This window comes from Poeciliopsis prolifica, unplaced genomic scaffold (assembly GCF_027474105.1).
Source record: "Poeciliopsis prolifica strain line A6 unplaced genomic scaffold, Auburn_PproV2 SCAFFOLD051, whole genome shotgun sequence".
Taxonomy (NCBI): Eukaryota; Metazoa; Chordata; class Actinopteri; order Cyprinodontiformes; family Poeciliidae; genus Poeciliopsis; species Poeciliopsis prolifica.
The window spans coordinates 32,207-58,875 of record NW_026562426.1 but is presented as its reverse complement, the minus strand read 5'-3'; the positions used below and the strand labels follow the sequence as shown (position 1 = coordinate 58,875).

Genomic DNA, 26,669 nt, shown 5'->3' with positions numbered 1-26,669 from the left:
TTGATGCACTGAATGAATTTCCATTGTAAATGTACGCCAACCTTTGTACATTTAGTTGAAAAAAAAAAACATTTCGCAATTGTAGTGTTTCCATCAAGTAAACACAAAATCACACGTGGTTAAGTTAATTCACTCGATAGGTTATTAAAGAACATGTCCGGCTATTTCCCTCCAACCACTCCCCGACGTCGTCTTTGTGGTTTGCGCCACATCCAATAATTGATCATATGACTTCCATTGCAGTTTTGCGAGGTTGAACCAACTTTGATCCAAGGAAAAAAAAAACGTCTTATTCCTGCACCAAAACGCTTCGATCAACAAAATTTGTCTTATCAAAATTTGGACTTGCACTCAACTTTCTATAAATATGCATCTTCAGCGATAGGTTTTTATGGCCAACCCTCCATGTGACTGACTTCTGGACATTTGTCCAGTCTTCCACTCGATTGTGCAGCCTGCTGAAACTACCTTGACCATTTTGTGTTGCAAAAAAAACTTTGCAGGAAATCAGTGAAGACGTTCATATTGAGGTGTTCATATTGAGATTTGCTTGGGAAAAGAAACACCTATTTTCAGTGAAAAAACTGCTGAAGTAGCTAAAAGTAAGCATGCTCAAAACATTGTCGGTTGTCATGATGTAATGGGATTTTCTAGCAAATTTCAAGTAAAAGAATACAATAAATAAAAACAGGGAGGTAGTTGGTTTTTAAGTTACTTGAACTTTATTCAGACGTATCATTTTAGTTGTTTTGTACGTTCAAAAAACAAAACAAAAAGAAAATAGCTGCTCAGCTATGCGTCAGCATGAAAACTTCCTCAGTTTTGCTTGAACATCGTCCTTCAGCCCAAGGCCAGGATAGAGAGGTTTACAGAACATGGTCTGCTCTCTGTGGAGCAGCACCATCTCTTTGGAGATGCTGTAAAAAGCCAGGGTACCTGCCCTGTAATCCAGGTACACACCGACCCAGGAGGTCAGAGGACCCGACACGACTTTCTTCTCAGAACAGTGTCGGAAAACGTAGGTATTCTTGGAGCACTCCAAGCTCCATGACTTGTCATTGTATCCGAACTCTGAGTCGGACGATGATCGTCTGATGTCTTTGTATGCCGCAGCTACTGCGCAAAAGGAACCTTCCCAGGTGACCTCCCAGTAGCAGCGCTCTGACAGAGCCTCGCAGCACAGCACCTGCTTCACACTCTCAAACATGTTTGAGCGACTGACATAGTAGGGGACGTAGTGGGACACACTGACGTCGTGCTTTGCTCTTGGGAGATGGATAAACTCCTGGGGCGGTTTGGATGTCGAGGGTGAGGTCACAGCCATCTGCAAAAACCCAAAAATGAGCACTAGCCCTCATCAGATAGCAGGCATTTCATTTAAAGTCTTATTAGAAAGTAGGAGGATTAAACACTTTGCTTACAGAGTAAGAACTGCTCTCTGGTTTTTGGCAGAAGTGGCAGCACCACGTTAACAGCGGACACTGCCAACAGAAAGAAAATGCTCAATCCCACACAGTCCAAAGGAAAACAGTACAACATATAAGTCAAAATTTGTATGCAACAGTGAAGTACCAGTGGCAGAAAAGTTGGACCAGGAGTCCTCCAGGATACCCTCTACTTTATTCTTCAGGTCATCTAAAAAGCGAGATGCAGCTGCCATTGACTCACGAGGGCGAACAACAGCACCGGGCGGCAGGTCTGGAGATTCACAGGAAGTGGAGAGAGTTGGGAAAGTCTGGAGGAAGGAGATCAGATGATCCATTCAAAAGAAGCTCAACCAGGACATCAGATGTTACCAAGTGCAATTTCTGAATTACTAGAGCTTCTGCAGTTAACAGTGTGAACTTTGGCCGACACTTTGAACCTTAATGCCTTGTTTTCCTCTAAAAATGATTATTTTAATCAATTACTCAGAAATAAAATCTGATTATAAATGCATTTTGTTCCATGCAGATTTTTATGTAGATGAAAAGTTCAAGCTCGTACGCTACTTTGCGTTGGGCAGCCGCATTAAAAACACATTTCTGACATGTTAAATCATCGGCAGAAAATTTACTAAGGGCTTCCGATGTTTTAACGCGACACTTTACACAATTCAAACTTGAGGTACCTGAATGAAATGAACGTGGTCGCTGGAGAGAGAGAGCTTGTAAAGGTCACCGTTCCGTTTCCGCAGCTTGGTGATCTCCTCCTGTAGCTGGAGTTGCAGCTTCTCAGCCTCGGCGACCGCCAGTTTCTCTCTCGTGCTGATCATCCGTTTTGCCGAGACGCGTCTCATTTCGATGGAGGAAATCAACGGGTTGATGATCTGGTCGACGCTGTCCACTGCAGTCCGGCCACAAGCCTGTTGAAACTGAAGTTGTCGGCGCTCTTCTTTGAATTATAGATGAGCGTCAACAACTTGGAAAGCCTAAAATATGCTCTCATTCCACCCCTTCAAAACACAAGGCAAATTAGTGAAAACAAAAAGGTCAAATGCATACGGTTGAGCGCAAAATTATTCATACTGTTGACAAATTTAGAAAGAAAGTTTTACCACGCTTCTTTTGACAATTTCACATTTCTGAGCAAGTCACTTCAGAATTGAGAGCAGGAAGTAAAAAAAACTGATTAAGATGAGGGAAATGATGACGAGGATTTCTCATCTCAAAGACTTTGAGATCTTCACCCAAAATTAAAAAGAAGAAATTGTCAAAACAGAAGTGGAAACAAGTAAACTGTTAGCACTGTAGCAATCTAACCTTTAGGAATGGCTAAAATATTTCTTACATTATGAAAGAATAGTGTTTTTTTTTAACATTTCTTTTAAATAAATAAAAGTGGCATTGTTTTTCTCAGAAACCGCTACTACTAAATGTAAAAGAGCAAACATTTTGATATGGACGACACGGCATATTTAGTTGATTTGTCAACTTGATTTGACTTAATTAATCATCAAGTGCATTCTTTTTTTTTTTTAAGCAGTGGCAATGACACCGTCAAAACTCAACCACTGTAGCAGTACAGTACAAAATTTTATGGGACCCTGATAAAATTTTACGTAAAGCCCCCAAAAAGCTAGAAACAAATCTGCATTTTTGTTCTTAAACGCCTTAAAAGTGAGAATACCACTGCTGAAGATCGTATGGGAACAGAAAGAATCTCATCAAACATACATTTTTTCATAAAGATTATGACAAGTTATGCCGTTATTTGTCACGCTTCTGGTGGAGGCAGGTCTCAAACATCACTGCAGGTCGATACGGTTACTACATAAAACTGAAATTGTCTTGATTTTCCTCCCTACCTTGAAATCCTCCAGCGCTTTGCCCAACTCCTTCAGCTCATGCTCTCTATTCTGCAAACTCCTCTGGACACTGAGTTGATTCATATTCAGCAGCATCTTAAAAACATCAAATAAAAAGAATAAATCAACTTTGAGGGGGACTTTAACCACGTGGAACTGAAGGCTGTGTTTCCCAAATTCCACAAGTTCATAAACTTTCCCACCAGAGACAATAACATTTTGGATCAGGTTTACTGCAATACCCCGGACCTACAAGGCTGTAGCAGGTCCACATCTGGGCATGTCTGACCACATCTCAGTGGAGCTGATTCCTGTCTACAAGCCTCTGGCCTGCAGAACTAAGCCGACCACCAGAATAGTTCAGGTCTGGACTGAGGAGGCCTCCTCTGCACTTCAGGACTGCTTTGAGCACACAGACTGGAGTGTGTTCAGGGACGGAGCAGACTTGGAGGAATACTCATCGTCCGTTCTGTCCTATATTCAGTTCTGCACCGATGCTGTCCTCCCGGTTAAGACCATAAAAGTGTTTCCAAACCAGAAACTATGGCTGGACAGCACAGTACGGGCCCTGCTGAAAGCCCGGGATGCTGCCTACAGATCTGGAGACAGGTTGGCTTATAGCAGGGCCCGGTCGGAACTGAAAAAAGGAATTAAGCAGGCCAAGCTCCAGTACAAACAGCGGATTGAGGAACACTTCATCAACAACAACCCCCGAAGCATGTGGAGAGGCATCAGGACCATGACAGACTACAAACACAGCACTCAGCTGACCAGCCGCGACCCCACCCTGCCTGACACCTTAAACAGCTTCTTTGCCCGCTTTGACACGGTGGGCAGCAGAGAAGCTGTACATCTACCCCGACTGGAAGACCAGTACCAGCCTCTCGTCCTGCAGCAGCACCAGGTGACGTCCACCCTGAGGAGGATCAACACCCGCAAAGCTACAGGACCGGACAAGGTGTCAGGCCAGACGCTGAAAACGTGCGCCGACCAGCTGGCAGGAGTGTTTCTGGACATTTTCAATCTGTCCCTGCAGTGTCTCAAGTCTTCCACCATCATCCCTGTACCGAAGAAGACGACCATCACCAGCCTGAACGATTACCGGCCCGTCGCTCTGACCCCGGTGATCATGAAGTGCTTTGAGAGGATTCTTCTGAGGTACATCAGACACTTCATCCCTGCAGACCTGGACAGCCTTCAGTTCGCCTACAGAGCGAACCGTCAACAGAGGATGCTGTCTCCATCACTCTGCACACAGCCCTGACCCATCTGCAGCATCCCAACACTTACGTCAGGATGCTATTTGTAGACTTCAGCTCAGCATTTAACACCGTCATCCCAGACAAGCTGGTGCTGAAGCTACTCAAGGTGGGGCTGCCTGCTTCACTGTGCCACTGGATCAGAGACTTCCTCACCAACAGGCCTCAGGTGGTGAGAATAGGTGGCTCAACATCGTCCCCACTGGTCCTCAACACAGGCACACCGCAGGGCTGTGTGCTCAGCCCAGCTCTCTTCACCCTGTTCACACACGACTGCGTTGCCATCCACCCCACCAACACAGTCGTCAAGTTTGCGGACGACACAACAGTATGGGTCTCATTTCAGACAACAACGAGACCCACTACAGAGAGGAAATTCAGCAGCTCACTCAGTGGTGTTCAGCCAATAACTTGGTGCTGAACACAGGGAAGACCAAGGAGGTCATTGTGGACTACAGAAGGTCCAGGAGGACGGGTCACACTCCCCTTCTCATAGATGGAGAAGAGGTGGAGCGTGTGGACAACATCAAGTTCCTGGGCCTCCACATCACGTCTGACCTCTCCTGGAATACCAACACCTCCCACCTGGTGAAGAAAGCACAACAAAGGCTCTTCTTCCTCAGGAAACTGAGACGGGCTGGACTTTCCTCACGGCTGCTCGTGAACTTTTACAGGGCGACGATCGAGAGCGTCCTCAGCCTCAACGTGACTGTGTGGTATGGTGGCTGCAGCACTGGAGAGGAAACAACTGACACGGGTGGTGAGAACAGCACAAGGCATTGTGGGATGCCCCCTCCCGGACCTGGACTCTATTTACATAGGCTGGGTCAAGAAGAGAGCTGGATCCATAGCCATGGATTCCAGCCACCCGGGCCACAGACTGTTTGTGCCGCTGCCATCAGGCAAGCGGTACAGGAATATACGGACTACAACAAACAGACTGAGAAACAGTTTCTTCCCCACAGCCGTCAGAGCCATTACTCCCTGCCGCCCCCTCCCACACATATCATAACCTCACATACCCCCCACCCCACACACAGCCATTGCACTTGCACTGTCACATCATCTGCACTTTACCATAATTGGACCTGCTGCTTCTTCTTTGGTGTGGTTGAGTGCCTTTAGTTAATTTTAGTTGTATATATTATTATTATTGTGTGTTTGTTTTTTATTTATTGTATATTTTGACTTTTTGCACGGGAGTTGCAATAGAAATTTCGTTGAATCCTGTTCAATGACAATAAATGCTATTCTATTCTATTCTATTCTATTCTATTGACCTTCGTTAAGACTTTTAACTTCTTTGCACCTCCCTACTTTGTGCCCTCTGCAGAGTTTCTGCTGCTACCTGCTCTGTGGCTCGTTCTGCTGAGGCCGGGACGGTGAAGTGTCCCCGGTGTTCATCTATTGTGCACAGATAGCAGATGCATCTCTTGTCAGAACGACAGTACACCTCCAGCAGCTTGTTGTGCTTCTTGCACAGCTTCTCCTTCAGCGGGACCGTGACGGACACCAGATGGTGAGTCTTCAGCGCGGGAACTGTGTGGTGAGGCGCCAGGTGGAAACCGCAGTACGACGCCAGGCACGTCAGACAGGACATGGAGGCCTTGTGTCTTGTGGCCTCGCAGCAGAAATCACAAGCAACGTCATCTGGGCCAGCGCAGGTCAACTCGGCAAAGAGAGGGGTTTCCTCGGTGCAAGTCACCTTCAGCTTCCCCATGATCTGAATCAGATCGTCGGTTGAGAGATGGGACGAATTAAAAAAAAAAAAGAAGAAATTGAGAATGGCTTAAGTAACCAACTTGCAGATTTCCTTCTAAAGCAGTCAAGTATGTTTGCTTTTAGATGACATAACTATCTTTTTAACCGACAGTACATGGATTTCTTTATGGATTTTGCATTGCAAAGAATTAACCCTTCCCCAAAGACTTGTGATATGTCAGGGGTTCTCCCAGTATATTATAAGCCTGGCAGGCTGCCAGGCTTCACTTGCCCCCTCCAGTCGCATTTAAACAATTGGCCTTTCTGACCAAGTTAACCTAGAATTTGACTGCTGGACCTTTAGTCAAAGTGAACCAGTGTCTGGTAAAACACGCCGTGGGGAAATTGCAAAAATGTAAAACTAAACAGGTTCACCTTGTTGGTGAGACTTATTTCAAGTAGATGGACTAATGTACAACTAGTTTCAGAATTTTACTTTAAAAGTAAAAAAAAAAAAAAAACTACTCATAAAAATCTGTTATCAACTGAGGTACATTTCTAAACTCAGCTGCATGGATTTCAAACGGCATTATTCTCCAAAAAAACGACAGTTTAACTGTGAACATGCCACCTCAGCCAGAGTGACGTTTTTCCTCAGTGCAGGTCGAGGCCGGAAGTCCTCCCTGCATTGCGGGCAGCTGTAAGGGCCCTCCGCCTCATCGTCGCGCCGCCAGCAGGCTTCAATGCAGCGCCTGCAGTAGCTGTGACCGCAGGGGACGGTGACGGGCTCCCTGAACAGCTCCAAACACACCGAACAGCAGAACTGGCTCTGGTCCAAGTCGAGGTTCTCCGCCATCTCGAAAGAATCCGTCGTGCGTCGCTAACCGAGCAACGCGCGCGGGCTTTCTTCGAGCATCCGGAAGCGGGAAGCCGCGAGAGCTTTCCTATTGGTGCTTCTCACCTGCTCGGAAATAATGTTTAAGTGTGTGGCAGGGATAACCAATAGGAAAGCATCTTGTATAATATTATTTTTTTCTTAACTCAGCTGAATTGTTTAATTGGACGAGTGCAGTTATGGGAAACCTCACGCCGCTTATTGTTTTAATGAACACTGATCTATAGAGTTTAATCATTTTGATTTGTAATTGTGTTCTGTAACTTGTCATTTTTTCTGTATGTGAGTCTTTTTATGATGCAAATCACTTTGAATTGTCTTGTTGCTGGATTGTGACATACAAATAAATTGATTGATTCAACATGAAACATTTTTTTAAACTGTATTATTTACACACACACACATTTTCTGAATATATATATTCATTTTCAAATATAAAAAGACAGTTCTTGTGAGTTCAATAATGTTTCTGTCTGGGATGTAGACATTCTGGTGTTTCTGTCTTATGATTAAAAATTTGGCTTCAGTTCTTATGGTATAAAAAGACTGTACACCAAGGCAGACAGATTCAAAATAAAACCTCAGTTTATGGTTCATATTTTATTGTGGCAGATTAAAACAGTGAAAAACAACCAGAAGAAAACACTGTTAAATATAAAGGGAAATAATTTTGTAAAATTGTTCAGCACATTTTAAGGTTTGTGTCCAACAAATAAAATAACTCTTGTAAATCAGTGCAAAATTGAGAAATTCCACAGATGAGAAATAATATTAGTGTTTCAATAATCGTTTCAAAAGAGAAGCTGTAAAATATTTCATATCTGTATGTGCATATCAGCAAACTGACTAATATTCAGTTGATTTTAACACATTCTATCATGGCTTCATATCTGAAGCCATGCTAGAGAACAAAGCAGCTAGTTTTAACAATTTTTTTTGTTGTTTTTAAGGGAGCCTTGCAACAAAATTTTGCTCAATATGTATACTGTGAATGTGCAGCAGAATGGCAAAGTCTGTCTAAAACAAGTAGTACTATGAACTACCTACATGACGAAATAAAGTGTCTTTACAAAAGCAGGAATTTAAAAAGATAAGCGATAGAAGAACTAGGGGCCCCTTGAACTTGCTAGTTTAGTTTAAAAATAGAACTTTTTACATAGAAACAAGTAAAGTATTTTTGACAAAAATAGTGTTGGTTCTAAAAATATAGCCTTATCTCTTATTGGCACTGGTTCCACAAGATGCTATGAAGCTCACATAAAACATTCCTTTGACATTCCAGTGTGTTTATGTCAGCAATATGCACCTGTTAGCTGCACATTGATGCACATTGATGCATCAAAATGCTGCGGATGATTACACAAAATATTGTACTTTTATGGAAAGTGAAAAAAAAAGACTGACAGTGTAATCATTAGGATTACACTAACAACAATATTATTTTTGTGACGGCATCTTGAACATATGTCTTTCTTCATGACAGCGTCATAACTTTCTCGATTGCTTCAATCGGAGTTTTTCGCTTCCTTAGATGCTTCACATCCAATAGCACCACCTTGAATTCCCCCTGCAGCAGCTGCAGCCAGCACAGCAACACCTGCCACGACTCCACCAGCCACGACCACCGCCTTGCGTTCGACTCCTGCAGGTGCCATCGTTTTTATGGTTTTCACGTGCGACATCACCTGGGGTGTCTGCACAACTTTCATTACAACTTTCAATAGCTCTTCCACTCCGAAAAATGCCCCCAACAAAGCACCGGTGGCAGTACCCACTAACTGGATCAGAAATTCTCTAGACAAAAAGTTTTAGCTTTCTCCCTGAACTCCTGTGGGGGTAAGTACACCCCAATCTTTCTAATCTCATTTTCTTGCTTCTGGATCCTTTCTTCTACATGCTGCAGAACGTCATTGGTGTAGTAGGATCCGTTTTTTTCCACCATCATCTTGTCTACTGTTTGAAGGAATGCCTCTAACTGGACCTGGTTGTTCCTGTAATCATCTTGCCCGTCTCCACTCCAGTGTTTATTATCAAAGACATGGCACCGACCTCCGCACTTCTTCACCAGATTACTCAGATTCTTATTCTTACTGACAAAACTCTTCGATTTTTCATCCCTTTTTGGAGCTGCTCGCCGTGAGTGAACACGATCACAGCGTATTTCAGAGCATCCTCTGAGAAAAGATCGCATATCTTAGTGATAACCTGCTGCTCTTGCTTTGTGAATCTGTCAACTCTAAGTAAAATGAGAAAGACGTGCGGTCCAGGTGCGCACTCCGTGAGGCAACGCATTATCTCCGGCTTCAATCCTCTTCCGATTTGTCGGTGTCGAAGAAACCAGGCGTGTCGATCAAAGTGAGGCGCCTCCCATTAACTGTTCTGGTCTCTGATTCACATCTTCCTGTTCCTGCATTCGGAGAATGGTAAGAAGTAAAAACTTCCTCCCCAGAATGGTGTTAGCCAGGTGGCTTTTCCCAGCTCCAGTTTTCCCCAGCAGAACCATCCTTGTTGGACTGGAGTCTGGAGAAATGTTGAGATTGGGGATATTAATACACAATATAAATTTGGACCATTTTTAAAACTGTCTGTTTTTTTTCTTGCTTTCTAATGTTTATTTGATAATCTTCAATCTGACTAAAAACAGATTTTATGGTAATTTATTTGAAGGGATGTGCATAAGACTCCATAAACATGACATAACACCTGTTGTGAACATGAAGGTGGTCTTCATGAATGTTTTTGACTGTTGTCATGAAGTGTCTTTTGGTAAATAATGACACTTTTAATGCAAATTTACATAAAAAGCTGTATTGAAAGAGTCAACTTTGCACAGTTTATGACAGTGTCATGTTATGCACACCTTTTCAAATAAAGTGTTACCAATTTTGTTTAAATCTTACTATCCCCATATTGTCTACCCACCATGATCATTTTCAGTAGATCTGTTGTACTTCATACCTTCTTGTACACACTTGAAGATCTGTAGAGAAAAGATATTCAAATTTAGTTTCATTAACAAATTACAGGAAATCCTCTGTGCAATACAGACATTAAAGCCATTTTCATTTACACACACCTAAATATAATGACGTCCACATTTATTTCAAAGGCTGCAAAATAATTTGTACCACCTTTTTTCAGCAATAACCACCTCAGTTCTTTCAGAGAGACTGTCTCTGATGGTTAGACGTGTCTAAAGGAATGTTTGACCGATCTTACTCCAAAGCAATTGTGCGATCAGACAAGAAGGTGAGTATTGTCCTCGATATGATCGGCAAATGAAAAAAATAAACCCCTTTGTTGTGAATCATTTAAGGGAAAAACATGTTTATTGTACTTTACCTCTACATCCTCTTGGTCTGGTAGAACAAGGAGAACTTGAACTGGTGCGCTGGTCGTTCTTTCCTGTTCAAATTTTGAGATCTCCTCCAGTAAAACCCTGGCTACCAGAGTGACTGGAAAATCTAGAGCAATGCCAGTCCCTAGTGCAGGTAGGGCTACAGATCCAAACCCTTTGCTCTCACAGGAAGTCAGAATTTGGTTGATGCCAAATCGGAAACCTGTAGAAATTTGTATTAGAAACAAGCTGAACATTATTTTAAACGATCCGGACAAACTAATTGTGGTAAAAATGCTCAGCTATCTCACCTGAACTGCGGTTCCATTGTCTTCTGCATCCCACCGAACCAGGTTGAGGAAGAACACGGCACCAAAAGGAGGTCCAGTCAAATCTTCCTCTAGTATGAAGTCACCAGGCCCCATTTCACCTTTTGACTTTCGTTTAAACACTTTGAGTCACTTGTGGACCAATTGCTTTACTGAGAATGTTTCCAACATAAGTAGACAGAGGATTGTTGAAGACCATTGGAGATACCACTGCATCTGTCTAAAAACAGTTCAAGACCAAAGGTTATCAACTTGCTTATGTTGACAGGCAAAATAACAGCATATTAACAGTGCAATAATAAATCCACTTTAGAGAAAATAAACTTAAAATTGAGGAATTCTCACCTTCTGGCTTTCAATGGTCCCCTGAACAATCTCAATCTGGACAAGGCCTTTGGGAGCTCCAGCTGTGACTATTTTGTCCAGCAGACTCAAACTCCCTTCCAAGTGAATCTTTGTGTTCTGTAGGGTGAGCAGCACTTTGTCCCAGAAGATGCCTATCACATGCTTCAGAATGGACTGGACCATCACACTGATGGTCACTAGCTTCACCCGCTGCATCAGTTGGGTCAGGAATGGTCTGCTGGCTCTGTTGAAAGCATAACAATAACAGAATTTACAAAGTAACTAGATTTTCTAGTTATATTTAAACTGGAATAATTTTAGCATCCTGGAAGTCCTTTCTGTGAGCATTAACAGTTTTATTTGTCATTCTTCTTCCATACAACTAAAATACAGCAAACTCCTAACACAAGACCTTCACCCAGGCTTCAGACAGACAGAAAGACAGATTTACTAATGCAAAATACCACTTATTCAATGCTTATCAAACATCAATCTAACCAAATGTATTTTTCAAAACTGCTGTGCTGGTTATTTTTCAACACGTCCTGAAGGAAAAACATAAAGAATTGAGTTATGGATCAGATTTAGTTGATTATGAAACATCCCTGAAGGGCCTGTTGCATGGTTGTTTTGTGGAACAGGAAACCCAGAAGGAAATGTGCTGACCTCTTCAGCGGTGGTGTCATATGACGAGCTGGGAGGTGGCAGGTCGCCCCTGACACTGAGCTCCAGACGACCGTCAGTGAGCTCAACGACGTGCTTGGATCTCTTCAACACTTCCTGTTGATCTGCGGTATAAAGCATCATAAAGTCATGCATGCATACAAAATTGTATGTGTATGTGTGTGTGTGTAATACAAAGATATCATTGTGGACCTTGGACGAGCTCAGACTTCTGGGAAAATAATCACGGAAGTTCCATATGGAAATGACCCCAATGCAAATAGAGAAGCAGTGCTGAGTTTCATGTGGAGCTCCAGAGACCAAGATTGATTCATGGGTGAGATATAATTTAGTTTCAGTCCTGCTCTGAGGCTTTGTAATTGGTCACAGGAGGATCAGACTCCACCTCCAGCAGCAACTAATCTCTATTTGTCTTTACCAACAGAGCAGATTTTACAGAACAGCACCCAGAACTTCCCTACAATAAATCTTGAACTGTCCCTTTAAAACTAATGACTGGAAAGAGAAACAAGATTTCCTCTATTATTGAGATATACTGGCTTAATGATTCCCAAGCTGTGTTAAAGTAAACTGCTTTGACAACTCAATCTAGTTTTATCTTCTTCTAGTTATGTAACAGAATTTTGCTGTGTAGAAACTGAAATAATGAGAGTACTTTAAAACTACTAAGCACATCAGAATGAACTTTTATCTCTAATAATCGACTGCAGCGCTTTAAGAGAACAAACCAAGTCGGAGAAAGTCAACATTAACAACATTAACGTCATTAATAATAACAAACAAACGTTTAGGGGGACGCGTTCCGGGTCTCACGCGCTTCTTAAAGCGAAGCTACGTTACAAACGTTTCTGCACCTTCCCGACGTCTGAACGCGATGCTGTAGACGTCACCAGCCGCTCGAGTTAATGGACCGCAGTCTCCTCCGCCGGACCGTCTGTGGACTCGGAAAAACCTCTCCGTTTTCTTCTTGTCCTCCCCCGAAAGAAGCCCGCGGCACTCGAAGAAGACGGGGAACTGGTAGCTGTCCGCCATGGCTATGGCTTCAGGACGGAACATAACAGTCTGCGCTGCCCGAGGAGACGCGGAGGAGTCTCAGCTGTTCTCCAGAGCTGCGCCCCCTGGCGGCGACAACGGAGGTAAACTGAGAGGTTCCACCCACCTGTTCTCTTGTCTTTCTAGATAAGAAGTTCAAGGCCTATTAACCCTTAATGTCGCAGGAGGAAAACAGCCTCCTGATAAAAATTTCATAAGATCTTGGATTATGATCCAAATGGTTCAGTAAAAACCTCTGGATTCAAGTGAAAGTCACAAACAGTTGTTCCTACAGTTCTGGTCATGGATATGGAAGATCCCATGTTCTCTTCAAGTCCTCTCCGAAAATGAGCCCATACCAAAAAAAAAAAAAAAAAAAAAAGAGAGAAAAAATAAAACTAAATTGAATTTATTGAAACATGTTTTTCTAAATCCACAAAGCAACTTGAAAACAAACAAGGCAACAAAAAAGCTTATAAGCAATACCGGTGTTGCATTGCAGATGTGCACTTTTCAACCAGTTTCTGTAAAAATGTTTGTTTTAATCAAATTTACTTTTATAGCACACTTCAGCAACAAGGCAGCTTAAAGTGCTTAACATGATAGAAACGTGAAACACAATTTGGCAAGTGCTGCCATCACACATCAAAATATTGGTCGGTTTAATTTATGATGGTTAAAACTCATCAATAAACAGATGATGTTTAGTCTTGATTTAAAGGCAGTCGGTGTTTTGGCCGTTTCACAGTTTTCAGGAAGTTTGTTCCAGATTTCTGGTGCATAGAAGCTGAGTGCTGCTTCTCCATGTTTGGTTTCTGGGGATGCAGAGCAGAACCAGATTTATGAACTAAACAATATTTTAAAGTCTATTCTCTGAGCAACAGGGAGCCAGTGTAGGACTTTAGAACTGGTGCAATGTGCTCCATCTTCCTGGTTATAGTGAGAATGTCAGCGGCAGCATTCTCGATCAGCTGCAGCTAGCTGATAGAATTTTTAGGCAAACCTGTAAAGCAAATATGCAGCAATGTGACTTTTTCCCGCTGCCTTTGACGTCCTCCATCATCTTCCTTGTTTGATATGTGCACGGACTTATAGGACGTGTTTACCATTTTTTCAAAATTAAAGCCAGAAATCCTTTATTATTATTATTATTATCATTATTATTATTATTATTATTATTATTATTATTATTATTATATTATTATTATTATTATTATTATTTGTCTTCCACGTGCGTTCTTCAAAACACGAATTTAGAAATCCTATGATGGAATATTAATGTTATTGTTTTGGTTTTGCAGCTCTGTAAACCTTCCTCATTTCCTGTTTATGAATTTACTCACAGTAAAGCTGGTACATAAAATGTGCTGTTTTCTAAGATAGATAGATAGATAGATAGATAGATAGATAGATAGATAGATAGATAGATAGATAGATAGATAGATAGATAGATAGATAGATAGATAGATAGATAGATAGATAGATCAAATTCATCCTGCTTTATTTTCAAATTTGTCTTTGATTGGAAAAATTGGAAATGAACTGTTTCTTCCATTTAACAACATGCTACTTTGTGTTAGTCTGTCAAACAAAGACAAAGCAAGATACATTGAAGTTGACAACATGCCTTCATTAAAGAAACAACCAGTATGATCACTTTGGGAAGGAGCTGCAACAATAGACTGCTGTGTGGTTAACTGAGCTCCACTCCTTCGTATTGTTTTAAGGGTGGCAAGTATTTCTCTTGTGCGAGGTCAAACACCTTGAAATGAGTCTAGCATTTCAAACCGATTTATTTGTTTCGCTGGTTGTTTTGCTCAAAGGACACATCTGTCTAAACAAAAGCAGAAGCAATAACCCTCCTGAAATTCAGGTGTGACAAAATACAAAGCTGGACGTTCAAAGGTGTTTTCTGAAGTGTTTTGTAACTCTGTGAGAGAATTTCAGTTGTTAATACAAGGAGATATTCAATAGATAAAGACATTTTAGATAAACAGAACAGAGCAATTCTTCAAATTATCATCAAGAATGTATATGTTATGCTTGTTAGCGACTATAATGCTTTGTTTGGCATTCTGTGCATTCAAAGAGGGACATATATCTTCCATTTTGAAAAGCTTTGTGCGATTCCCCTTTTCGTCGTCAGCAATGTGTTGCTTTCTGTTGTTCTATCACACAAAAAAATATTCAACACTTTTGCCTGTAATGCAACAACATTGAGATTAAAAGTTAATACAGAGTTTGAAAAACAACAAAAAACAAACAAAACAAAGGAAACCAAGATCTATCTTTAGCTTAGTCTTAAAACCTTTTGTTGTGTATTTGCTGGCATAAGTATCCATGAGGTCACACAGATTAACTCCACTTTTAAAAGACATTAAAACACGCCCTGCTGTTCTCACGACTTTCTCTATTGATGCCTTTTCAAACTAATTCAGGAAAAAAACACAAAGAAGCTTCTGAATGTCCTCATTTAATGAGCATTTGCAAAGTAGTGCAGATATTTTCAAGACAACATATGAGATGTAGACTGAGTGCTATCAAAGAAAAGCTGGAATTGAATCTGAAATTGCTCTGTTACCAACCAACACTGTCACAAAGCCCTGACTTCATCGTCGTCTCTGTCCTGCAATATATAAACGGTTTATAATAACCTGTGTGAATCCTCTCCAAGGGAGTTAGTGGCTGAAATGAATATAAGTACAACTTAGTCGAACATCAATGATTACATTTGAAGTGGAATTATGAAATATAATAAAAAGGAAACTGTTAAGTTGACCTAAACATTTTGAGTTGCTACTTTTATTTCTTAATCACTCTTTTTAGGTTGAAAAATGGTTCTAGTGTCCACAAGAGGGGGTGCAAGAGCTGCTTCTCGTCATAACAGAAAGTGAAAGTGGTCTAGATCAAGCTGTTATTGCAGCAGAGAAGAGTTATTCCCACCCTGGACCGTTACAAGATCCACATTAAATACCAGTGTTGGTAAGTTATGGTCACTTATTTGCAATACATTACATTTACTACTAGATATGAAGACTCTTGACTTAAACTAGAGGCAGAACAATTTGTTTAGGTCTCTTTGTGTGTAAAGAATGAGTGACGTCTAGTATAAATGCAACTTGTTTACCAGTGAGGTGGAAATTTACAAGTTTCACTTTCTGTTTGCTCTCTTTCAGAGAGGTGCAGAACAATACACTTTCAAGACTGACATTTTTATTGAGGTAAGCTCATTCATTCTGCTCCAACTGGAAACTATAGAAAGTATTTACCTTATTTCAAATGGGATTAAACTCACAAATTCTGAAGAAGACGAGGCAAAGAAGTTTATTTCACTAAGCTGATATTCTAAGAAGGAAAGAAAAGACAAGATGCCGAATAGCAGATTTATGATGATCTCTACATGTTTGGAAATATGGCAATGCTCACTTTAGCTCAAATCTACAGTTGGAGAGACAGAGTACACAGTTTAAACTGTGACTAAACTTTATCTTTCCACACCACAAATACCAAAAAAAAAAAAAAAAAAAAACACAAAGAAAGTGAAAACAATTCCAGGATTGACTGGTAGAAAAGGGAATTTTAAATGTGACACCACGGAGTCATGAGAATAAACCTTATCTGCTTCATGTGAGAGTTTCTGTAAGATTCCCTAAATGAATAGCTAAGGCGATCCCTAACTTTTTATGTTTCTTACTGTGCTATATAATTTCCAGGAAGAGCAGAGGCTGAATATATAGGTGAAGATGGTAACGCACACCAACAAAAAGAGTACCTGCCACTCCACTGACAATAAGGCCGACTCCTGTGTCCACAACAAAGCATGGATGAAAATAACAGGCCCTGCAGCTGCGTCGCTTGGCGACGTTTTCTTTGGATCGAGTGTTGTGGTTCAACCAGAACTCACGGCTGCAGGAAGAGAAGAAGAAGTTGAGGTTCAAAACATCACGGCTGACTGCAGAAGAACGCTCTGTAAATCTAGCTGTCTATAAAGCAGCGGGGTCAGCACCACAAGGACAACAAGCAGCGGGAGTGAAAACAAAGACAGGTAAAGACCCTTAGTCGTGGTAAACAGAAATGTGCAATTATCTTAAATCCATCCCTGTGAATCTCAGGGAACAAAGCAATAAACAGTGTAAGAATTGTCTTATTCTTTATAATTTTCCTTCCCTGGTGGCAGCATCAAAGCTCATCATCAAAGGAACAGATGGAGTTCAGAAGTGCATCAAAGGTAACTTAGAGATCACAGTGATTTGCAGTTTTCTGTTATCCTTCTAAATGAACATGATGATTTCATTTTCATCATTGCTTCGTAGTGCTGAGAGCCTACAGGATCGTCCTGTTGGGAGAAGCCGGGGCTGGGAAAAGCACCCTTGGAAACTCCATCTTAGGAGAGGAAATGTTTGAACCTGGCAAGACGACCGACTATCAAATTCAGTCCAAATCTGCCCACGAAAGAAGATTCACTGTGTTGGACACTCCTGGTTTCTCTCCTCTTGACCAACCTGAGGCAGAGCTGAAGGATGAGATAGCGAGGTGTACCGCAAGGTGCAGTCCCGGTCCCCATGTTCTTCTGATTGTGCTGAATGCAGAGGCGTCCCCAAAGCAACAGTCGGCTGCACTTGACAAAATGTTCCAGTGTCTTCCGGAGGAAGCATTCAAATATGCCGCAGTTGTTTTTACTCATGGCCCTGATCGGATGGCAATTGAAAAGCATATCAATGAGAATCAACGTCTTAAGGATTTGGTAATGAAGTGCAGTGGCCGGTATCATGTAGCTGATCATCAGAACAGCACAACGGGTGACGAAAACGATTCCCAAGTGTCCCAGCTGATCAGCATGATGGATGAGATAGTGATAGAAAACAAAGGAGGTGTTACACCAACGAAATCCTCCAGGCACATCAGAGAGACAAAAATAACACAAAATCAAGTAACCCAGAACAATCAAATGACGACAACAAAGGTAATGCCAACAACAACTTGTGGATTAGCTTCTCAGGTCCTGGGGGGAACTTGGTGGCAAAAGCTTTCTTTGGGTCAGATGTGGCAGTTTGGCAAAAAGCACAAACATCCCCAAAACTGGAGAATGCCCCACTAGAGACCAGAGAAGATCAAGAACCATGTTCTGAGCCAGAAGAGAGACCTGAAGAAAAGGTCTCTGAGGAAGAAACTGATGAAAAGATTGATAAAAAAACAAATGAGGCATCAAATAGGTCAGACAGTAGGAGTAAAACAGCAGCGGCAGAAGTTAAAGGGTCGCAAAAAGGAGGTTTATGGGAATTTTTAGCTGGTTTCTTTGTGGGAGTAATAGGAGGTTTAGGGGCATCTTTAACTGGTTTATTTGGGGGAGGAATAGGAGGTTTAGGGGCAGTTATATCAAGTTTAACAGGGCCACTAATGGGAGGTTTAGGGGCAGTTGGGAAATTTCTTACTGGGGTGGCAGAGCGAGTTTTAGGGGCAATTAAAACAGGTTTAACTTGGTTGGCAAAAATAACTGCAGGTTTAATAGTGTTGGTAGTAGGACTATTGTTCAAAAAACTGTATGACCTTTATAAGATGATCAAGAAGAAACATCTGGGTCGTCCTTCTGATTGTTGCGTTTTACTTCCTCCTGTTCCTGTCGTTTTGTGACACAGTACCAATGGCTGGAACCATTTTCCTATTAAGTGGAATATTGGTGATGTTTTTGGTCATACTGTTGTTATTTGTTGTCATTATGAAACGACGATAGTTTGTGACTCTGTCCCCAGTTTAATGTATTTTGGGAATTGGACCCAAAATCTAAAGATATGGAGACGTAGCCGTTGGATTTTAAGACGTGTAATCGTCTTCAGTGAATGTGGAGATTTTAAAAAAGATCTCCAAACTTCATTCCAAACATTTCTGCTTTTTGAATGAACCCATAATCAATGCATCTGTGTGTTCTCTTCATGAAACGTGATTCATGGGTTAAGAAGGAGCAATTAGTCTTAGCTGTTTTATCTAGGAGAACTTTAGTGCCTATTTATATATCAGTAGATGTTTTAATCCTTCTCATTACCAATAGTTTGTTTCTGTTAATTGCTGGACCCTGTCATGTTTCCCCCTCTGTCTTCTTCTCTGGTCATGCATTTCTGGACAGAATTTTGAAACTGTTGTTGGTTTTCAGTGGTGTTCTCTCATTCATTATAACATGAGAACTTTGAACGCATTTGGATTGGTTTTTTGGTCACATGTAAAACGAAGAGATGGATTTTTAGGGGATGGTGCTGTTGCTAGTTTGGTTGGCTTATAGCAAGAAGGTTCTGGGTTTGAGTCCAAACATTGGGGTGTTTCTACATGGAATTTGCATGTTCTTCTGGTGCTTGTGTGGGTTCTCCCCAAGAGCTCCAGCTTCCTCTCCCATAATAAAAAAAAAACACGATTGTTGGGTTAATTGGTCTCTAAATTTCCATTAGGCATGGCTGTGTGTGCGTGGTTGCGTGTAGGAGATATTTTAGACATATCAAACCACAAAATACTCTCTGAAATATATTTACATGAGACTAGCTATTCATGTAAAACTGCTGGAATTTGTTGATGGAGGAAAAATTTAGATGAAACTCCCAAGACACTTTGAAGCCACTGTAGTTGTGTGTGACGGAGGAGCCGCCACGAGTTAAGACCTAATTAAAGAGTCCGCGTTAGGACGCCCATACACATACACAATCGCTAACTTGCTTTTTGTTGCAGCTTAAACTGGCGCGGTTCATCGTGGTAACATTAATCCTTATCTGTCATTTTCAAACATTTTCCCAGCTTTATTTTCAATTGGCTTGTTTCCGGATCGTGGCGCACCGGGGGAGAGTTGCGTGATGTGGTGATGTCATCAGAACGTACTGAGTGTTTGCTGTTTAATTGATTATTGTATTTTTTTAATTACAAGTTTTTTTTCTTATTAATTATTTTGTATACTTTTAAGAATTTATTTGAGTTAGGAGTAATTGCTTAGTGTTTGTTTTGTTTTCTTGATTGGACTTTCTGTGGGTGGAGCCTGTGGCTTTAAAAGCTGGGTTCTGTTCAACAGGGAGGCAGTCTGCAGCTAGAATCTGGAGAACTCACACTGAAGGTGATACATGCTGAACTAAGATGCTGCTGTGTTGATTTTAACCTGCCTTGGATGTCTTCTGTATATACTTTGCACGTGCCATCTTTGTTCACTGAATAGATAATAAAATTCACTGAAGTGATCTCTGGCCTTGAGAAGTCTTTTTTTTTTTGTGGGTTGCCCAAGTCATAAAAGAACCCTGTCACATTGTGATGCCAGGCCACTAGATGGCACTGTGGTCAAGTTAAAGAGGACAACGGCTCAGTGGTTCACAAAATGTTCTGACTACTTTGTCTAAATATGCAGCTATGTGTGCAACAACCTTTGGCAAAGCAATAAGGTGTAAATAAAATGTCATTTTATTCATTTGGTTTGTGGTGTGAAGTTTCCCAGTGCCCAGCTTGTTTATGGAAAGTGATGTCTGTTTTTGTGACAATAACTATCTTGTCTTTTATAGAACATTGCGTCATTTCAGCTCTGCATTTGTTTCATCTAATTTCTCATTTCTCTCCGGTCTGGCTGCCATTTAATGTAGTAGGTAGAAACACCAAAATGTTTCTTTTTAAGAACAAAAAATGATAATACTACTAATAAAAAAACACATGAAAAACAGATGATTTAATGTTCTGGTTCCTAATTATTTCCTTAAAGAAATCGCTTCTAATGAAATTTAAGGTACTAGATTTAAGATGGGAGCCATCAGCAGATCAACGGAAAGTAAAAGTTAAAATACTGATCGACCATCTGTAAATACTTAAGTCCAATTCATCGAGATTATCAAGTCAATATTACCTTTATTAAAATAACTAAGGTACTTTTTAGTTATTTATTTGCTAATGTTTCTTTTCTGCTTCACAATTGTACACCACTTTGTGTCAGTCTATCACATAAAATTCGAATAACATTTATGCTTGTTGTCGTGTGTCATAAAAACGTGTTTTAGGGGTGTGAATACTTTGGGAAGCCACTGCGGCTCCGATGTCTGACAACATCTCAGTTGTCTTATAAGACCAATGTTAACTACACCCTGATTTTATGTTAAGTTTATGCTTGTTGTGTCAAGTTTGCTTGTGTTGCGTAACCAGTAATAAAAACAAAAGTGAAATCAAGCACTCACCTAATTTTGAGTCAGACCGTCGACGAAAGAAGCCAAAGAAAAAAGTCGATTCGCCTTGGTGAGAGGCTTTTCTGAGGGATTCCTAAGCGATTCTTTCTTCAACATCATGGAAGGTGAGATATGATAATAACTAATAACAAATGTTCACTCTTTTTCGTCATCTAAACTTGCTGTTTTTGCTTGCAGTGTAGATTATGCTTTCTCTGACATTCTACACAGAGCAGAAGTATTTCTAACATGTAATTTCATTGTGAGAACGACGAATGAAAACAATTGAAGTGGTTCAACAACGTTTGGGATATCAAATCAATAAAAGAAATAGAGTCGATCATGTTCACAATTTAGACTTGACAGAATAACAAAAAAGGGAAAGAAAAATCATCTTTCTGAGAGATTTTGTTTTTGATGTCCATGTGCGATGTGTGGTGAAGTAAACTATGAGCACAAGACGGATTTTTATGTTACTGCAGAGAACCAAATAGTATAACTTGGTTTTATTTCTTGACATTCTTAGTTCTGCCTGTTTATAAAACTATTTGCATGTTTAGGCTTGCCAAATTTCCCTGGGGCTATTATGAATTTTTGAGTCAGAATCCCCAACTGGAATCTAATAGAGAATCTAATAGAGTCCTAAAGATGAGAAAACCCACTGCTGATGATTTCGACTCATTACTAGTACCATTTTTTTGATTTGATGTATTGAATCATTTTACAAGGTTGTAATACAAAAAAAAGGTTTGAACAGGGGCAGTCGGTGATATGGGCGACACGGGCAAGCGCCCAGGGCTGCATTGTGAAGAAGGGCGTCTTCCGTCAAGTTCAATCTGATAAATTAATGAAGTCGCAAAGAAAATGTTGCATCTTAACGAGTGTGGATAAGACATGTCTGTGATAAAACTGTAGTCATTCAAGCTCAAAAGAGTGATCTCATCCATTACCGTTATTCGCCATTCTGTTTCAGAAAACACCAAAATTTAAGCTGCACTTTTGCTGCTTTTGTCAACCGGTGTCTGATCTGTTTCTCTCTCATTTTCAGGCTCTCCAGCGGCTTGTTGTGGGTTGGGAGCAAGACAGAACAATTCCCAACGTAGGTCTTTCTCCACCATGTCTAAATGAGTTTCTGCAATTTATGACAAAGCAAACGTTGTATGACAATTCTAACTGTGAGTAAAATAATGATGAATAATATATATGACATAAAACAACTTTTAACTGTAAATTCGTATTGATAGGTTGCTGTGATTTCGAATGTCATGGCGTTAGTAGCCAGTTCCCCAGCTTTAATTTTTCTTGAGTTAGATTCGATAAATATGATGCTTCTTGAAGAGAAATCAACAAAAATAAATGTTTTCTCCTTGTCTGAAAAAAACTAATTCTCTCTTAGTGCCTAAAAGAAGAATTGCCATCATTGGACCGCCTGGAGCAGGAAAAAGCAGCCTTGGAAACACCATACTTAAAGAGAAGAAGTTCAACGTCAACCATGACGAGGATCCCGGGATGAGAAGATGTGACGCCAAGACCAAACGAGTTGGTGGGACAGAAATCACTCTGATCGATATGCCCGGTTTATTTGATCCACAGAAGACGAGAAAGAGCTGAAGGCTGAGTTACTGAAAGGGATCACAGAGTGTTCGCCTGGGCCTCACGCTTTCCTCATCGTGCTCAACGTGGAGAAGTCTGCAGATGAAGACGACGACATCGTCAGCAAAATGAATGAGCACCTCTCTGACGAGGTGCTTAAATATTCAACTGTCGTCTTTACTCACGGTGATCGGCTTCCAAGACGGCAACGAATCCAAGGGTTTGTGAAGGGAAACAAGTCCCTTAGCGACTTCATAGAAAAGTGTGGAAATCGATGCCACGTCGTAGACAACGATCGCTGGAACAAGCGATGGAAGTACGGATACAGAAGCAACCGCTATCAGGTGAAGAAGCTGCTCAAGTCAATAGAAAAGACAGTGGAAGAAAACGACAGAAGCTTCTACACCAATGCCATGCTGCAGAAAATAGAGGAGAGTATTAAACAAGAAGAGGAACACATCGCAAAGTCTTCCTGGAACATACCATTGGAAAAAATCAGAGAGATGGCTAAAGAAAGAACATATGCTGATTTCTTAAACAAGCTAGCAGGCATCACTGCCGGTGCTTTGCTAGGAGCTGCTTTTGGTCTAGCAGTAGCTGTGTCAATGGTTGTTGCATTGCTGGCAACAACTGTTAGAGTCATCACCTCTGCAACCAAATCATGGAGTGCAATGTTGACAAAACGAGCTCTGGACGTGACAGAGCAGCACCAGACAAAACAAGGGAAGCAGAAAAAGAAGCGGTAGAAACGGGAGAACCACCAGCAGCAACAGCAGGAAAAGAAGCAGCAGTTCCAAATGTGACAACAGCAGAAGTAGCTCGGAGAAGTGTCTTCTCAAATAGGAGAAGCGTTAACACGAGTAGTAGGTGTGGCTACAGCAGCAGCAGCATTTCTGGGGGGTGACAGGATATAGCAGCAGAAAATACAAAAACTCCATGGGAAGCAGCAAAGAAGGCGGCTCAGGCTGTGAGATCTTCAGGATTTACAGCCGTAGAGAAATCTCAGAATTTAGCGTCAGATCTTGTAAAAGCAGTACTTAAACCACTGAGTCTTAAAGTAAATGATTTAGTTCAATACTGTTCAACAAGTAATTGTGATTTTTAAAGGGATTTTGTGTAAAATAACCATTACAATAATAAACAAATGTGGGAAAATAGTCAGTGTTGCAAATTTTATGCAACCTCTTATTTGTGTTAAAAGATTAAATAAATTCACATTTGATTTCAAATAAGTTGCCACAAATTTGCATTTTAATGATTGAATGACATAATTAAATAATTTACTAAACAGTTGATTCATTAATCATTTATTTAGTTCACGATCATGGTACATTTTACTAATGACATTATGATATTAGGATATGTTAATTTAATTTTGTCCCTTTTAGCCCTCCATAGAAGATTGCACCTATCACAATAGCAAAAAAATCTATATAAATATCGAGCAAATACAAAAAAAAAATTCAATAAACAATATGGAGGAAATAATCTGACTTTATCACAGCACATAAACCTGAGTTTATGACAACTCAGACATAAAGTCAACTAACAAATTTGGAGTTCCATAGGTTTCCAAAAGCATTGCTGAAATTTACTCTTATTTTTTTCTTGTGAACCGATGATAGTGTGATGTTTCATCCTATTAGCTGGATGAATAACCTCTTTATATTCACCTCAAGACATTCTATATGTAGATTTATTTTATGTAATCAGATCCTTTTCTTGGACTAACCAGTCTCCCAGTTGATGATCATGATGACAGCAGGTTGTTTTGTCTTCAGCTGTTGGGAAAAATCTTCAGGATTCTACAAATGTAGTTGGTTCTGAGCACATGGCTTGCCAAAAGCACACTGAACTTAAAACAATGAAAAATTATGGCAGTTTTAGATTTATTGGGACTTTTGACTTCTTCTTAGAGATATATTTTTATAATTTGCTGTTGAGATTTTTGCCTCACATCTGATTTTTTCCCTGCGTGTCCAGTCTTTGTCATTCAAGGATGAAGAGGTGAAGAAACCAAACAGGCAATAGAAGCACTGACAACAGCCTGCATGTTGCTAGGGATCCAACCCAAGCCCTTTGTCCTTGGATGTTTCAGGTCATTCTACTGTTCAGTTTAAGTTATCTCAAACAACGTCAGGCTGCTTGTAGCGAACTGGGCATTTAGTCCAGCATCGGGCAGCCTAATTAAGTTAAAGTCAGAAGTTTCCTCTGCAGCCAAAGCATTTCTGTGTTTTGGGGCAAGTGTTTTTTTTTTGTTTTTTTCGTCCAGCCATGCAGAGGACAATTATAAAAACAGTTTTTCTAACTTCAACATCACACCTACATTTTTATTTATGAACAGGTGTATGTTGAAAAAAAAATTATTATCGTCTATAATTTGATAGTTAGAGGTGCAGATCTGCCCCCTTCCACCTTACCTGAACAACATGGAGGCAGAGGAACAGAGCATCCTCAATCATTATTAGACAGAGGGCAGCCAGACTAGTTTATTTTGCTTAGTTAGTATTGTTGAGGGGCACGAGCAGGCCTCCTGACACTCAAATAATTTAAAAACAACTCAAAAAGGGCTTAGGGGCATGAAGGATAAAAGAGACAGGGGCTAAACCAGTATTTAAGTATCCTTCCAGGAGGTCAGTTTGAAGGTTTTGTCAGTTATGTTTTTACTTTTGCATTTTGAGTTGACCTCTATTATTGTCATGTCCTTTTAATTGCTGTTATGTTAATCATTTTTCATACTTTTGGGGGTAAATAAATACCCACTTTTTTTTTTTAATTCAACGCCTGTGTCCTCCATTCTGTACTGCTTGGTCCCTGACAGCATCTAAAGTGCTGTTGAGTCCACCAACCTCTGCTGGAGCCGTGGAGAATCTGCTGCTGGGAGAGTCATAAGCTGGTGGTTTGTCTGTGACAAGAAAGCCCAGCGGACCTGAGAGTAGCTCTACCGCGTGCTCACGTCTCCTCAGGGCTTCCTTTTGGTCTACAACAAAACCGATAACAGTAACTATTTTGAGGGAAACATGAAACAATTTCAACCATATAGACAGAGAATAGTAAATATGGTTACTACAATAGTTGATCCAAACGTGAAGGTATTATTTAAAATGTGCACAAGAACTATAAACAAAATCAAATCTATCTTATCTGTCACTTGTCCTGAACACGTTTGCTGCTTATCAGAGAATTGGTGGGTCGTGTTTTCTGTGGCTTTTGTGACACTCCCAGCAAGTAGCCCTAGAGGGCATCAAGGTGAACCAGTTGCAGGACTGAGGGCTGGTGTGGCTGCACTTCTGCAGCTCCTCAAACCTCGTTACACCCTGGTTATAAGGAGCTGGTTTCCAGTCATGCTTTGCCTGAGTGTTGACCCATGTGATAACGTCAAGCCGTCCTTGAGAACTTCTGAGTAGTTTCCTGTGTGAACGAACTGAGCCTAGTGTAACTCCCTGTGCTGCCCTTCCTTCAAGGTCTCCCTGAACACCTCCTAGGATCTACTAGTGAAATTTTTCAAAACTTTAAGTCAGAGCAGATCTAGCCATAACCATTGGTTGGATTCTCATAATTGGTAAGTTTCCATCAGGTTCTCCAGCCCTCTGTTTGCCATCTTAAAGTTTCACCTCAAGATCAACACCCCACTAGCACCCCTGGGGGATTCCCTATAATCTTCCATAAGTCCCATGTTCTATATTTTCTCTTTGTTCCCCTCATCTACTCCACTAATTTCTTCCAGAAGTCCCTGCAATGTATGTGTTTTTGTTTGTTTGTTTGTTTTATCTAACCCAGATTTTCACATTTGCATTTTGCCTTTGCATGAGGATTTGAAAAGCGAGCTGTCTTCTAGTTCCTTTTGACTCCACCCATTGAAAATTCCAATGGGTTTTTCCATGACGACACATAACATTATGTGTCGAACAAGTTACTTTCAACCTGTTCTTGTCCAAGCCAGCAAGAGACGGAAGGCAATTCATGCACGGCATCGCCATTGGTTTTACATTTATAACAGTAAACAGCACTGGGTCTTGACAAGGTCAAGGTAAGTT

General features: G+C 40.8%; 1 protein-coding gene and 2 pseudogenes across 1 annotated transcript; 1 reads left to right on the top strand and 2 right to left on the bottom strand.

The window, feature by feature from the left end:
* Positions 1-754: 754 nt before the first annotated feature.
* Positions 755-7,102, bottom strand: LOC129378271 (E3 ubiquitin-protein ligase TRIM47-like). Its single transcript, XM_055058583.1, is given in 9 exon segments — positions 755-1,260; positions 1,263-1,289; positions 1,292-1,324; positions 1,422-1,481; positions 1,573-1,735; positions 2,111-2,353; positions 3,287-3,382; positions 5,894-6,268; positions 6,878-7,102. Coding segments are annotated over 9 exon segments (1,683 nt in total). The 3' UTR covers positions 755-799.
* A 1,544-nt stretch (positions 7,103-8,646) lies between these two features.
* On the bottom strand, positions 8,647-10,676 carry LOC129378270 (GTPase IMAP family member 7-like; annotated as a pseudogene).
* A 3,107-nt stretch (positions 10,677-13,783) lies between these two features.
* Positions 13,784-23,789, top strand: LOC129378269 (uncharacterized; annotated as a pseudogene).
* Positions 23,790-26,669: the final 2,880 nt, after the last annotated feature.